The sequence below is a fragment of the Odontesthes bonariensis genome, chromosome 9 (genome assembly GCF_027942865.1).
Source record: "Odontesthes bonariensis isolate fOdoBon6 chromosome 9, fOdoBon6.hap1, whole genome shotgun sequence".
Lineage (NCBI taxonomy): Eukaryota > Metazoa > Chordata > Actinopteri > Atheriniformes > Atherinopsidae > Odontesthes > Odontesthes bonariensis.
In genome coordinates, this window is record NC_134514.1 from 9,850,524 (window position 1) to 9,866,151 (window position 15,628).

General features: G+C 40.7%; 2 protein-coding genes across 2 annotated transcripts in view; one reads left to right on the forward strand and one right to left on the reverse strand.

The window, feature by feature from the left end:
- gbe1b (glucan (1,4-alpha-), branching enzyme 1b) overlaps positions 1–13,703 on the reverse strand; it is an 87,495-nt gene extending 73,792 nt beyond the window's left edge. Inside the window, exons 1-2 of the mRNA XM_075473049.1 lie at positions 13,519–13,703; positions 228–397 (exon numbers count right to left, since the gene is read on the reverse strand). Of these exons, the coding sequence (XP_075329164.1) occupies positions 228–397; positions 13,519–13,616 (268 nt within the window). The 5' untranslated portion in view covers positions 13,617–13,703. The remainder of the gene's footprint in view (positions 1–227; positions 398–13,518) is intronic.
- Positions 13,242–15,628, forward strand: part of LOC142388129 (cell adhesion molecule 2-like) — a 216,020-nt gene continuing 213,633 nt past the window's right edge. Inside the window, exon 1 of the mRNA XM_075473053.1 lies at positions 13,242–13,814. The gene's annotated coding sequence lies outside the window, so the exon portion shown is untranslated. The remainder of the gene's footprint in view (positions 13,815–15,628) is intronic.

The following is a 15,628-nucleotide window of genomic DNA, read 5'->3' on the forward strand; positions in this document are numbered from 1 at the left end:
TCCAAACACACTCTTTTGAATGAATGAACAGCTGGCAAAAAAACCCCAGAATAACCATGAAGTTACAGCTAGAACTTTCAGCTTTAATTTCATATTTTCACACCAAATTGAGTCAGTTTGGTGAGAATTGTTGCACCTTTAAAACACAGAACAAACAAATGCAGATAATACAGTCAAGTGATAACATGGTGTCATGTTGTCTGCCCCCGACAACTCATGCTACTTACTGAAGTCACCAGTGAGGAAAAGGGCCTCAGCAGCTGGCGCCCACTCTTTAAAGAACAGGCTGTTGTCAGGCCGACGATGCACACCAAAGTCTCTGTAGCTGCGAGTGAACTGGTCAAAGCCTCCCTCTGCCTCCTCCAGCTGGAAGAGTTTTTCCTGTAGCATATCATACCTTCAAAACACAGAGAATGGAAAAAAAAATAAAAAAAATGCATGAATGGAAAATGCTGCATCGGATACACAATCTGTTGAATATTTCGACAGTCTAGAATTATTCACTTAAGATGGGCTGATTTGTTATTTTGCATTTCAGTGATTGGTGGTAATTTTTTCACAAGCCCCGTTTTCTATTTCAGGCCACGTTTTCTTCCATTTTTCAGCATTTGATAACATATAGCGACTCCAGGGTGGATTCTTTATGAACTGACGTTAAAAGTTGATTTTGAGGTTTTTTTGTTTTTGTTCCTGTTCCTTTCGCGTCATGGAGTGCTGTTCACATAAGAAAATACGGCCCACGTCATGTTGATTCGCAGATCCTGATGACATGAAAGCACACAAAATATCGTTAAACAAAGAATTAGATGTCCGTCAAAGTGGAAGAAGAAATCGCTAATAATGCTAGCAGCTCCATATTATCAGTGAAAGCATCTCACGGACTGTGAACCAACAGCGTTTTCATAATTTACAAACTCATAACAACAGCGGTCACATCAGAAAGTCACTTCAGTGACAGCAAAAATAGATTTCCATAGCAATTCATTATTTCTCTGTGTTTAACTAAAATTGACAGAAGAATGTTTTAACCTCCAAACGAAACTTTTTCCTGGTACTGATGATGAAGAAAGTTTCCCTAAAGATGAAGTACTCCACCCGTTGTTCCTTTACTCGTCGCTGTTAAGTGAACGATATAATAAGAAAAGTTTTGAGGCTTTCAATTGCATGCATGAAAAGCATCTCTAAAATGTGCACATGCAACACACATTGCCTCAACTTAACGTTTCCATGCCAACGTTATCCATTTGACTTTTAACCTCAGGATGCAAAGGTGCTTCATTGCCTCGAGAATGTGTGACTACAGGCGTTTCCTAAAAGATAAAACATCTGTCCATTACCTTCAACTGCAAAGGACAGACCAACTTACTTTACAATTTATCTCACTTTAGTTCCTGCAGCCAAGCTGGTGTCATATCAGATTCTCAGAGTACAGAGAGCATTTCTCAGCCAGCAGAGTTAAGTGCACTCCCTCCCCTATAGCCCTGAAGCAAAGCTCAGACTTGCCTATGAATGCCCTGGGGTTAGTGATGATGGGCTGAAGTAACAGAGCAATTTCTCAGCAGCTGCTCCCTGTGATGAGCATGTTGGATACAGGCAGTCGTTGCCAAATGGAACCCTTTAAAGTCCAACCAATGCTGCCGCATGCTTCCTTTGCCACTATGTCACCATTTCAAGAATATGCTGAAAGGAGGGACAAAGGGAGCATTCATATAGTGGCAGACCGCCAATGTACCAGTATTCATACCAGGGAAAGTCAAGACTGATTATAAATTAGTTGCAGTGGGTTGGACTAGAGGGACAGGGAGCCAGACACTAAAGGTGGCATCAGAACACACACAATCACAAATGCCATCCTTTCCTCCATCCTGGTGCCGATATTACATGTCGAAATATTACGACACGTCACCAAGTTACAATTTCTACATTTTACTACAGTATTTAGCATGCTTCCATACACGGTCTCCACAGGCAACATTTGGCAGTAAAACATCCTCCCACAAAGCTGCAAAGAGCAGAGCCTTGGACTATCTCATCACATATGCTGTCCCTGAATTCATAAGTCAGGCACGTCAGTATAAAAACAGCAGAACTGGAGTTCTGCTCATAAGTACCGTCCTCCTCGCCGTGTCCCCCAAAAATCATCTTCTTTTTTTTTTTGTAAAGAAAAAACACATTTCTTGGTAGGTTTAGTTTCAGTGAAATTACACATTACGTTATCTAGTTCATTTCTTTGGGAAGTAAAAAATAAAGGTTATTAAAAGCATAAAAATATACGAGGCATTTGAGATGTCCTACTGCCATCAATTTGTTCAAGCAGAAATATCTGGGAAGATCTCACTAAACTGTTAGAAATCGGAAAGGCAATTTAAAATAAAACTTAGCGAGCGAATAAATGAAGCAACTTTCCTAAAAGATACCAGCAAACTTCAACCGATCACATGAACCAAGCTGAAAACACAGCAGGGTCGGTGAGTAGGATCTGCCATAATTGATTGTGCTCAGACAGAAAATCCACCCACAGCTCGCCGTATTATACCCCGATTGATCTGAACTTTGCCGTTTCAGCCACAAACTAACGGATTGGAGACAAGACAAATTACCACGTTGTCATGATTGTTTGAATCTCAAAAGAATAAAGCTTCTTTGCTATTTAAGAAGTCAGTGGTTCCATGTTTCTCACCTGATCAGGGAAAACGCTGCTCAGGATCGGATATTTTTTCAGGTTGGTACTTGGGGTTATGCTGTGAACATTTCATCTGGATTTTGTCAGATGCAGGCAGATAAATAAATAAATGAATGTAAGAGAAAATAAAGCAAACATTTTTTGTTGCTAAAGACTCCATAAGTCTGCTGAAGACACGAAAGAAAGCCAGGCAAACTTTGTCGGTTACACATGCGGCTTCAAGGCAACGGGTAGACCGCTCCGGAAGGACAGCGTTATATTTTCAAAACCAGAAACAAAAGGTTTTCATAGAGGACACCACAGGTAACACACTAGAGCAACGCGATCTCAGTTCAAAAGAGATTAAAGAGACAAAAAAAAAAAAAAAAACACAAAAGCGAACCTAACTTTAGGCAGGGTTCTGTCTCTGCTAAACCACAGCAATGCAGTACTTACCTTGTGAAGCCCTCACATTTTAGAAGAGTTTATTCAGAAATATTATTATTTATGTATAACTAGACTTCCCAAAAAGAGCATTAAACATCTGCAGCTCATCCAGAACGCTGCTGCTAGAGTTTTAACCCGGACTAAGAGACCTGAACACATCACACCAGTTTTAAAATCTTTACACTGGCTTCCAGTCAGTCACAGAATAGATTTTAAAAGCATGCTGATGGCTTACAAATCCCAAAACGGTTTAGGCCCAAAAATACATCGGTGATATGTTAAGAGAATATAAACCCAGCAGAGCTCTTAGATCCAAGGACTCAGGTCAGCTGGTCCAGTCCAGAGTCCAGACTAAACATGGAGAAGCAGCATTTAGCTGTTATGCTGCAAACAAGTGGAACAAACTGCCACTGGAGATTAAACTTTCACCAAATGGAGACATTTTTAAATCCAGGTTAAAAACATTTCTGTTCTCATGTCTCTATGCATGAAATCTGCACGGTATCTTTGAGCTAATTTAGACTGTTGCTTGTTTTTAATCATTTTAATGATTTTATTTGTTTCTCTTTATATTCTTTTATGCATTTTTAATGCTTCTTCCACTCCCTGCTGCAATGCTTTTATTTTATGTAAAGCACTTTGAGTTGTTTTGTAACTTAAATGTGAACTATAATTCAGAAAACTCCCCCACTTCATACTACAGGACACAGAACAACGGAGCTCTGGCTACAACACAGACGGAGAAAGAACGTATATATATTAATATATATATAAAAATATTCACTCACACAGCAGTTATAGGGTTAAAGGTAAAATTAGTTAAAAAGAATCTAAAATATATGCAAATATTTTGTGGGCAAGTATCCACTTAAATGCATTTAACTAGTTATTAACATTAACTAGTCAACTCTAGAAAAACCAAAGCTGTTCGGGACGGAAAATATGAGGGAAAAATATTCAATGAAGGGAACAGAATGAAATAAAATACAATTCTGTGAAAATAAAACATTAAAAACAGACTCTTCAGTTTTTATTTCAATGACCTTTGTCAGCTTATGCAAATGAGTGTTTATTCATTACGATAATGGCATAATTTTCATTTAGTTGAACATTTTCCTGTTTTTTTTTTTTTAAATTCCAACAAAACAAATTGATAAAAGTCTTAAAAAGAAAAGTTATCATTGGATGTGATTCATGTAGAATCCAGCCTGCAGGAAGCGGTTTATTCAAGTCAAAAAATTATTATTTTTTTTTAATAAAAAGGAAAAAGAGTTTTATTATTATTATTCTTCAAAAAAAAAAAAAAAAAGAACTTCCCATAAAGATTGTTCAGTCGCTCAATGATTTAAATTATTATACTAATGCAGACACTTACAGTGCAGAAGTGGCTGTAACTATTATTCATTTAATGCACATATTTTATAGCTGTGAATTTGTTTTTTTGTCTAAATGTCTCATTTAGAAGAAGAGGCCAAAAAAAAAAAAAAAAAAAAAAAAAAAAAAAAAAACAAAGGATATTCCAAAAAAGGGTCCAAGAAAGCAAACAAAGAAAAAGTCGATTTGTTGCCGAAAGCTCTACTAAAAAAAAAAAAAAAAAGTTAAGGTTCAGCAGGTAGTAAAGGTGGTTCAATAATGAGCTTATCAATGAGAAAACTGAGGCTCAGAGGGGGCTAAGAAACAACAGGAGAAACTTGACTTCAGCACTGAAGCACAGTGAGACGCAGAGGAGGATCGATCATCTCCGGAGGCAGCAGATGTCCCCTCCCCAGGGCCACCAAACAACAACTGCTGCAGAAGACTGAAGAGGAGTGGGCAAAAAAAAACCCCAAAAAAAACAAAAAAAAAAAAACACAGCCAGCTGACACGCAGGTCAGACATCTGAAGCCAAAAAGTCAAGCTCTTACAATTCCTGGCATCAGACGTGAAAGACAGCTAGTGCACGCTGTACCATTTGTGGCAGGACAATCCCTCTCTGTGGATTTGGTGTCACTTACATTGTGTCAGAAGCTGGCCTGTGTTCATGCGTTCACTCCGGTACAAAGTGCAACTGCTCCTTCCAGTTTTTCAGAGTATGACGAGAATATTACCCGACTTCAACCAACTTTAAATCGACTAAACAAGACAAAGGCGCATGCACCATATATACGTTCATCTTCTCATTGCAGCACAGGCAAAGTAGTGCTTTGAGCTAAACATTTACGTCACTGTGGTAACAAAACTACAAGGCTAAAATGCTGATACGATCTTAACCCAGCAGGCTGAGTAACCATCAACATGAGAGCACATCATGTGTAATTTATGTTGTTATCGAGCAAACATCGATACTCTCTTTTTACTGTTTTTTGGTTGATTCAGCAAACCTAGGGCCACAAACAGCTCAAACTCTTACAGCTTTTTTTTTCCATTTTATCAACTGTAATGACAATAACTAACATCTAAAATATCCTGGTTTCCTCAGGTCAGCAGCACAAATATAGTGCACCTAATACAGGCTGATATATTTCAGGCACTTCACCAGCTAGTTTCACTAACTTTAGCAGAAAAAAAAGGATTTCCAGTGGGTTTGTCTAATCCTGATTATGTGTAAAATACACATAGTTTGGTGCCTTTATTTGAAGCCGTTTACTTTTCAAACAATGATTTGGTTCATCAAAAATAATTCTGTTTAAAAAGGTAAATGCCCTGATTGAAAAAGGGAAAGATGGAGAGAGAAAAGAAACTATTTTCTAATGCGAAGACCCACCATTTAAAGCCGTGACTGTAGGTGGTGAACCATCAGATCAGATGAGGGGATCTGTCAGTTCCTGCATCAGACCTGGTAAAAATGGGGAGACTTACCCTCATCTATTCTCAATTCATTTGCATTGTGTTCTTATTCAAATTCTTTAGTATTTCACCTTTTGAGAAACAGCGTTGCATTGTGTTTTCCTAACTAAACCACCATCGTGATCTTTACAAAATACTATTATAAACTACTTTTGGAAACGGTCTCCACAGAACAGCTGAACTCTAACGTGTTCATGTGCTCACTGTTAGAAAACCTAAATTTAGAAGGAGTGATCAGGTCTGCTGCGATGCATGCGAGTGATGGTGACAGCTGAAGCCTGTGTGGAGTCAAGTCATCTTAAATCACTTCAACAAATGCATAGAAGGGCTTTTTAGCTCAGATCAGGGCTTCACGTGCAGACCAGCAGAGATGGGACTTTCAAATAACGTCATCAATGTCCCATCAATGTAATGGGACGGAGGGAGTAACCGAGCCTTTGCAGGGATGTTGATTGATGAAAGCTAAATTTCACTGCGAAACTAAATAACTTTGCAGAGCCTCAAGCAACGAGACGGGAAGATAAATGGAAGATAAAACCATCATAATACAAAAAAAAAGTACTGCCAGAAAATTGCTGCACTCAGTCAAACAACTCGTATTAATATTGAATGTGCATCTTTTTTCTCTTCGATTCCTTTTTCCGGTTTCAGCTGATTACTTTGCAGTCTGACTACATCCATCCGTAGTCGTCACCTCAAAGGGAATAATCAGTTTTGCTTTAAATATATTGCATCACCATCACAAGCAGAAGACCATGACTTATTGCTTCATTTTTACTTTGAAATAAGTAGCGATGATCTATTCAAATCTTTGCAAAAACTTTGCCTTGATAAACAGTAGTCCCAATGCTGCCTTCTTTGATTTGGTCCAATTTAGGATGTACGTGTTGCCCTGAGCTTTAATATCCTAGCAGCACTTCCTGCAGACTTGCGCAACAGGAAAGGCAAATAATGAAGCGTGTCAACAGGGCGCTGCTCATGCGGCTGCCATCTGCATGCAGCATCAACGGCTATTTTCGCAATTATTCTGAAACTAGCATCCTGATGAAACAAAAGCCGCCTCCCACCACTGAAACTGTTAGTAAATTAGAATGGGAGACTCAAAGGATCCGTGGGAATCTTTTCAGCTGTCAGCGCACGGTGGCTGTATTTGGTGTGAACCAAAGTTCAACAGACCCGAGACACGGCACAGTGGTGAAATCTAAAGAATCAATCTTTGTGGTCATAGGTCTTTTTCTGATAAGCCAGCTAAATTCTTAGCAGTGGAACACAGCACGACACCACAGTCTGATTTCTGCCCGCGCTGATGTTATGGTGTTTGGACTCCAATCTGAGAACACCGGGAGCTTATCAAGAATTAACCTTCACACAGCAGTGACCCCCATATGTAAAATAATTTATGTGCAACTTTCATCATTGGGGACAGGTGTTTGAGACATGTCTCGGGTGCGGCGAAGCCTAAAAATCCCAAGCTGTGTCTGAGATGGAACTGACACGCTTATCTCGCCGAGAGCCTGAAGCCCTGCTCACTTGCTTCAGATACGAAGCAGGTGGTCCCTTACCTGCCAAATAAAAAAAACAAGAATTGACGTCGTAATGAAAATGGATAAATCTATATGGCCCCTGAGTAGAATTCTAAAGCCTTGTACTGCAGAGGCCCCGAAAGTGAACGGGCGTCACTCCGGATCATTATGAACGTCAACCAGTGAGTGGAAACCACAACAAAAGGAAAGAAAAGAAACCGAGCAGGTAAGGCTATCTGACGTGAAGTGGGGAATTGAGTGGGAATTTTTTCTTTCTGTGACACTGCAGTGCATCGACATATAGTCTTGATTTGCTCATAGAGATTACCTTAGACACGGGGTCAGGGCATCCAGGGACAGCCCTTTTTTTATTTTTAATAAATATCAGCAGACCTGTTAACCATTTAAAACTCAGATTTGTTTCAATGGTCACAATAAGGCAATACTCACTCTTTCATTTCCTGCAAACAATAGCTGAATCACTGACTTTCCTCAGGTGATGCAAAAAGATCAGTTAGACAAACTGATCTATGTACTTCAGTACGGTGACATGACTGTGTTAAATCTCTGATAGTATTTTTGCATTGTTTACATATATGAATATATCTTAATAACAGCTTGTATACATGTTTGATGAGCTGAATGTCACATAAAAAAGGAACCAGGATGGTTTGACAAAACGTATGAAATGCAGAAATAAGCGTCAGTCACTGAAAGAAGTCCGTTTTTGGTCAGAAGTCAGAGCGTTAAGGTTGGTAGCAGCACTGACGTCTCACAGCAAACAGATCAACAGTTTGAATCTTGGTTGGAGCCTTTCTGTGTGGATTTTTCACATTCTCCCCGTGCACGCGTAGGTTCTCTCTGGCTTCCTCCCACTGCCCAAAAACATGCACGTTAAGTTAATCAGAGGTTCTAAATTGACCCCAGGAGTGAAAGTGAGTGAATGGTTTATCTGGTTTTTCCTCAGTTTTGGCCTTCTGACAGGCTGGTGACCCATCCAGGGTGTACCCTGCATCCCGCACGCCTAAAAACCCGAACAGGATAAAGCAGGTGTGGAAAGTGAACGAATGACTTGCTAATTACCAGAAAAAAAAAAACATAAGACGCATTGTGCAAATGCAGGGTGGTCTTCTAATAAAATTCAGGATTCCTCTTTTGTGTAGTATAAGAAACTATCAATATTTTTGACAAATGTATAAAAAAGATCAGTCTGTGATGGACATTCTGCCAGACAGTGGTATCATGTATGATCAGCATCTTATTCCAACAAAAATGATCAACCAACGACCCATTTGTGTGTTTGTGTGCATTTTCTTTTCCATTGTAGGTGTAAACCGTGTAAATGATACAAATTTATTGTACCTCAACAGAAGTTCCAAGTGAGCCGGGCCTTTACTCTAAGCTGGCATGGAAACACTACAGACAGCTGATGTGTGAGGGAGACTCATCACCTGCAGGCTCAAACAACTCTGCACAGCAGTGCACACACACACACACACACTGACACACACACACACACACACAATGACACCCTGCCTGGTTCCATGAAGCTGTTCGAATGTCCAGCAGGCAGTTTACAACATAAATCATAGATATCGCATTTGTTCACACATTCCCTCCATCAGTTTTCTACACCCTTTTAATCCAGTTCAGGGTCACGAGGAGGCTGGAGCCAATCCCAGCTGCAATCAGGCAAAAGGCAGAGTAGACCCGGGACAGGTCGCCAGTCCATCGCAGTGACTCAGGAAAAAAGGAGTCAAACAACCATGCGCACTGACTCACTCTTAGGTCAACTGGTCATTCCAAATGGACCCTAACACGCATGTTTTTGGATGGTGGGAAGAAGCCAGAGTATCTGGGCAGAAGTCCACACAAACATAATCATTAAATCAGGGAAACTTTGCATCTGTCATTCTTGTTTTTAGCCTGCAGAGCTTCCGATTATAAGCTGTAGAAAAGGTCAGGTAATGAGGTGGAGCAGACACTACATAAAAGGAAAATGCTATCTGAGTAATCATGTTATCTAATTAATTATTTGTAATGCTTAATAATTATTTGATAATTAATAGATGAGCATGTTCATTAACAGCTAGTATTGATTTACAGATTGACTGGTATCTCTGTTGACTAGAGCTGAGCTCTGTTGCACTCACTCGCTATGAGCACTCCTAAAAGATATTAAAAGCCTGTCACAAAGTAATTCACAGCAATAAGTACCCCCTGTACTCCTCGCTTGTAAGTCGCTATGGGTAAAAGCATCTGATAAATCAGTGTAATGCAATAAAAGCACAAAGCGGAATTGTGCGTCACCACAGTTTCACATGTGACGACAAAGAGCTAATCCCGTCCACAGTGAGGGGAATACGGTCTTTAATGGAAGCCAAAGCAACCAAAGCAGAGTCCAACTGGGCTTCAATGGAGTATCAGCACATCTGTTATCAGCTCACTCATTCAGCTTCACATTGAATTGCGCTGGTGCACTCGGTGGTAATTCCTGTCACTCGTTTCCCCGTTTAACTTTTCTCTGGTTATGCACACACCAAAGTCACAAAAGAAATGTGGTTAGATTTAAGGATAACCACATGGTTTTGGATTTGATACACGACTTACATAGCCTGGAAGCAATTTTGTCTCATACAACGGTGAAGACGTGGTCCATCTCTCTGTGCCTTTGGCTGGCCTGAGCTCATTGCCTTCACTGGATGGGTTGGTTGACTGGTGAGAGTTCAGGTAAGCCAATCACCGGCAGAGTAGTGCACGCAACCTGCAGCTTACCTGCCCTATGTAACTGCCACAAACGATAGACTAAAACACTGCTTTCTGAGTATATTCTGAGTTTAAAGAATAAAGTGGAAAGATGAAGCATAATATCCACCAAAAAATAAATAAATCAGTTTACATGAAAACCTGCTGGCTCAGACTTGCAAGGCGAGAGAACAGCTGTGCCTGGATGGAGCAAGGACCAGAATAAAGGAATAAAGACAAGTATCTATTCATCTAAAGACTGGTTCACTCAAAATGCATCATCATGCCGTTTTCTCACCCTCTAGTCTCTTAGACAGAAATGATTGCCCCTTTTTTGTGGCTCACATTAATTTCATCATGAAGTTTAGTCCCTTATATCATGACACTGAAGTGGAAATGCACAAATACTACTTGCCCATTTTTAAGGTTTATATTCAGAGATGTCTTACATGTCACTGTCAGACTATATCATTTGGTGGGTATGAAAAAAGGAAAAATACAAGCTGAAAACCTGCAGTGTGTGTACACAAATATCTGGCCTGAAAGAAATGTTCAACTTACTCATCAGATTCATTGGATGGTCTCTACGCCGCCTACAAAGAGATGCAGTTACTGAATGCAGATCTCAATCATACAATTATATGAAAGAAAGTATGATCACATAAAAATAGATATTACATTCAGTCCACTTTGAAAGAATCCAATTATTCCATTATACTCTTTTCTTTCTAAAGTTTCTGTCAGTATATAATAACAACATAATCTAGTCTATATCAGATCATGAAAAAGCCAAGCACGACCTCAGATTAACAACAACAGCGCAGGTCATTTTCACTGAGCAGAAGCCTTAAAGGCATCAGCAATCTGTCGCACTGTTTTCACAGAAAAATGGGATGTTTGCACTCTTGCCACAGCATTTCAGTCTGGTTATTAACTGGACTTTGACTGGACCATTGCAACACCTTGGTCCTTTTCTCTTTTGAGAGATTCTGTTGTAGATTTGCTGCCGAGCTTGGGCTCATTGACCTGTTGCATGACCCAATTTCAGCCGAGCTCTATCTGTCAGACAGATGGCCTCACATTTGACTCTAGAATACTTTGGTATTCCAGAGGAGCCTGAGTCCTGTGGCTGCAAAACAAGCCCAAATCATCAGCCCTCCACTACAGAGCTTGACAGTTATTATGAGGCGTTTGTGCTGATAGTGCTGAGCATTATGATCAAACATCTCTTCTCTGGTGTACTCGATCCAAAGGACATTACCTGTAATATCATATTCTTTCTCAGGGATTAGAGGCTTTCTCCTGCAACCCTTCCAAACAAGCCATACTTGTTCAGTATTTTTCTAATTGTACTGTCATGAACATTAACCTTTAACATGCTAACTGAGGCCTGTGGAGTCTGAGATGTAGCATTTGGGTTTTTGACCTTGGGGTGACCTTACTGGGACGTCCACTCCTGGGAAGATTGACAGCTGTCCTGAATGTTTTCAGCTTGTGAATAATCTTTCTCTCTGTAGAACGATGGACTCCAAATAGTTAGTCTATCCTCATTGTCAGTGTGTTAACACACACCTGAATTCTCCAAACCAGCAAGCTGCCAAAACATCTCCTAATACAGAAGTGCTGACTCTTGCTGATGACCAGTTAATCAGGTGCATTTAATCAGCAGCATCTTCCACTTCCCTCTTAATTCCTGTGGCAGCATTAATGATGTGCGTGTGTTTTCCACACACCGCCTAGGCTTTGCTTTGGTGTGATAAATAATGACCGCCTGAGCCGTCATGCGCTCTTGCTCATCTGAGGTTGCATCCAACTCATTCTAAGACCTATGGAGGACAAATTTGTTTTCATTATACTCCTGATACGTGAAACCTTAGAACTGAAACAGGTGTTCCCCTTCTTCTTCCTCACAGGACTAGGAATTTGCTCTAAGGTTTCGTGTTGGCTGAAGGAGTGAAACAAATAGTGCAACACATTCTGCACACTGCACATGGGTTAATGGCTTTGCAGAGACCAACCACGAGCAGCTGTTGCAGCACGTGCTACCAGCTAGAAGATGGACATTTTAGACACTGTAGCCTCCAACAAATATTATAATGAGAAGCTGAGAAGCACGGCAAGACCTAAAGACTGCAAAGAGTGTCAGTGATGCTCGACCCGCAGCCTGAAACACCACCATGGTGAAGTTGGTTTGATATTCGACAGATATTCACAATAAGGAAATAAGGTGTCTTTTTTTTCCAATACCTCCCAAGCCATGTGACCTAGTGACTCCAAACCAATGCAGAATAGTTCTCCTGTGTAGTACCAACCACACACACCTTTTTTAAAGCCAATTGTATGCACAGTCTATTTTATGTGTTTGTTTTTTAAGGAAAAGCCATTATTTCCTATTTGATATGTCTATTTATTGCTGAGATGACGACACAGTTCCTATTTGGTGGCTTCACCGCCATATTTTATAGCCTCTCACCGGCAAATAAACTTGGTATTGAACTATCTGACAAATAACTGTTGTGTGGCTTGGTCTAGAGATCATCTTGAGTGTAAGGTTTTGTTTTTTTATTACAGGAAGATCTGAAACAAAAATATAATTAACAAAACAAAGTTCGTTTAAAGAAATTAATATAAAATAGAGTGTGCATTCAATTGGTGTACAAAAAGGTGTGTGTGTGGTTGGTACTACATAGGGGAACTATTCTGCATTGGTTTGGTCACTAGGTCACAAGGCTTGGGAGGTATTGGAAAAAAAAGACACCTTATTTCCTTATTGTGAATATCTGTCGAATATCCGAATATCCAATATCAAACCAACTTCAACACGGTTGAAAACACCACGGCATCAGTCACAGAGCCTTGTGGTCAGACGCGTCAGCTGACGACACAACGTGCGTATCAGCTGACTGAAGCACGCACGTGTTTCCACCCGCAGAAAGTTGAGACCACTCGCGTTCATCAACAAAAGTCCCTGGCAGCGATTCAGTCATTTGATGCGTCTCATCATCTAAACGCAGGTTGGGTAAGGGGGAGTGTTGCAAGCCATCTTAGCCACTGTGCGTGCGTGCGTGCGTGCGTGGGGGGAATGGCAGCTCTGCACGGCGTCCCCTCATTCAACTCCCATGTCAACACGGGAGGCGACCCTGAGGTGTTGCAATGGCCTCTGTTTGTGTTGTGTGGTTAGTTGTGTGGTTTCTTTAATTCAAGACTGCCTGCGTTAGCCGGGCTCGTTCCTCCCTTCACGCGCGTGTGTGTTTAGTGACAACAAGCTTGTAGAGAAGCTGCAGTGTGAGACGGGTTTTTGTTGTTTTCAGTTACCTCCTCTTGAAGTCCTTCTCGTACTGTTTAAGTTTAGGATCCATTTGGAGAAGGCAGTTGAACTCAGGGATGACAACACGGTCCTCTTGGTCAGCCATGGTTTCTTCAGACGAAACCAATCGAGCACCGACGGGCTGCTGCCAGAGAAGTGAGCGGAGGACAGGAGGACAGGCCCGGGCTGTGTTCGGGGTATTTGTATCCGGAGACAACAACGAATGAGGGCGCTCCTCCGCCAGGCCCGCCCCGCGCGACCGGACACGTGAAAGCTGAATCCTGTGATACACTGCGACTTTAAGGTGACAACAAAACAAGCGTCTGCCGGATCGGATGAAGATGAATCGATGTGTGCGTAGATGTGCAGCTTTGTAGACTGAGAGTCTGCTTGATATGTTTATTTTATTATTTTATTTATTTATCGAGGCTTCTAAATGATTCAATCCGTGAAAGATAAGCAACGCAATAAGCTGCAGACATATGATATGTGCACTCGGGAATTTGGACATATAAACATGGCATTTTTAAGACTGTCATCGTGGTGGATGTTTCCTGTTTTAGTGACCTTATCTTAGCTACACTGCAAAGTCAAATAGATATGAGTCCTTTTGAATAACAGGCCACTGTGCCATGAATAGGTTTTTGTGCAGGCTTTCATACTCCCATGAATACTGGCCTTAATGATCTTGATTAAGCCTTTTTAGCTTCCCAAAGATACAGACCAATGCAAGGTGAAGATTCTCGTTGACCCACGCTTTATGACGCACTATCTTGACAATTATTTGTGGGTGAACTGCCATTACAATATAACCACGTGCAAATAAACACAGCAAAAACCTGCAATAAATGGTAGGCTGTTGCCCCTTTTCACTGCAGACATTTTCCTCTGAATTAGAAGGACACCTACAAGTGTATTATTTAATGTATACACCCCCCATATATGTATGTAGGCATGTCAGATATTCCAAATCCCCTGTGAATTCTTTGATTCTGACATTCAAATGAACACTTTTTTTGTTCTGGGAGATTATAAGAATGAATTGATGAGTAACAATTGACCTAATTTGCATATTAGAAATACAAGCTCAGAAAAATCCGTGATGAAAACAATCGTCCTATTGTAAGTAATGAACTGAGGAAGTTTAATCAGTTGGACAATCATTTCTTTACTGTGTTCATCCACTTCTCTACCGAGGACTTACCCTTTTCATTTTGGACCGCCTTTAACGTAGATCTCAGCTTTGCATGACCCTCTAGGCTAAATCTAATGAAATCACTGAGCTGACTGCAACTTCATGCTCTCAAGAGAACAACCCCTTTTTGTTTAAACAGTCTTGACAGTTCATCTTTGGCTTCCCTCTGGGCACTTTAAGCCTGTCTGCTGTTTGTTGTTTGCTCTGTCCAAATCTTTCATATTGGGAGGTGTAATGAAGACAGGACCAGAGAAAGGACCAAAGAAAACACACTTTGGAGGACCTTTGAAAATAAATGAATGCAAATGCCATGTGAAATCTTTTTTTTTGGGGGGGGGGGGAAACTTGGTGAAAAAATACTGATATAAGCTGTCTACCATTTCATTTTTTTTGTTACAATTGGCTGCATTAGCAGTGATACACGTCATGGAAAGACATGTCATTGATTTGAGCAAAGTTTACATCTGACAAAGTTTGTTTAGTGTCAAGGCCTGCTGTCGTCTAACTGGATGAGGCTCGCTCAGTACGAGTGTTAGTGGCCGTGTGCGGCGGTGGCTGAGGACATTTTCTGCTAATCTGTTCCATTGTGAGGCCGCAAATGTGGGTTTTTCTGAAAAGATGCAACATCCTCTTCACCAGCGCCTCCTCCTTTCCATTTAATAAGCCTATCTTTCCAAAACTGAATGCTCAGACTCTTTTGATCTTATTGTTTATTGCCTCAGTAAGTTTCAGCACAGACAACTTCACTGAAGTGGCAGGACTATGTTATTGAATTCGAGACGGATAACCTTGTGATAATTTAGATGAAATCCCTCTTCGAAGAGGCTGATAAATATGCATGTTGACTGAAGACACAGAGCAGCTCTTGAGAGTGTTGTCCTTGTCACAAAATAAAACCGGCCCAGATAAAGGTCACAAAGTGA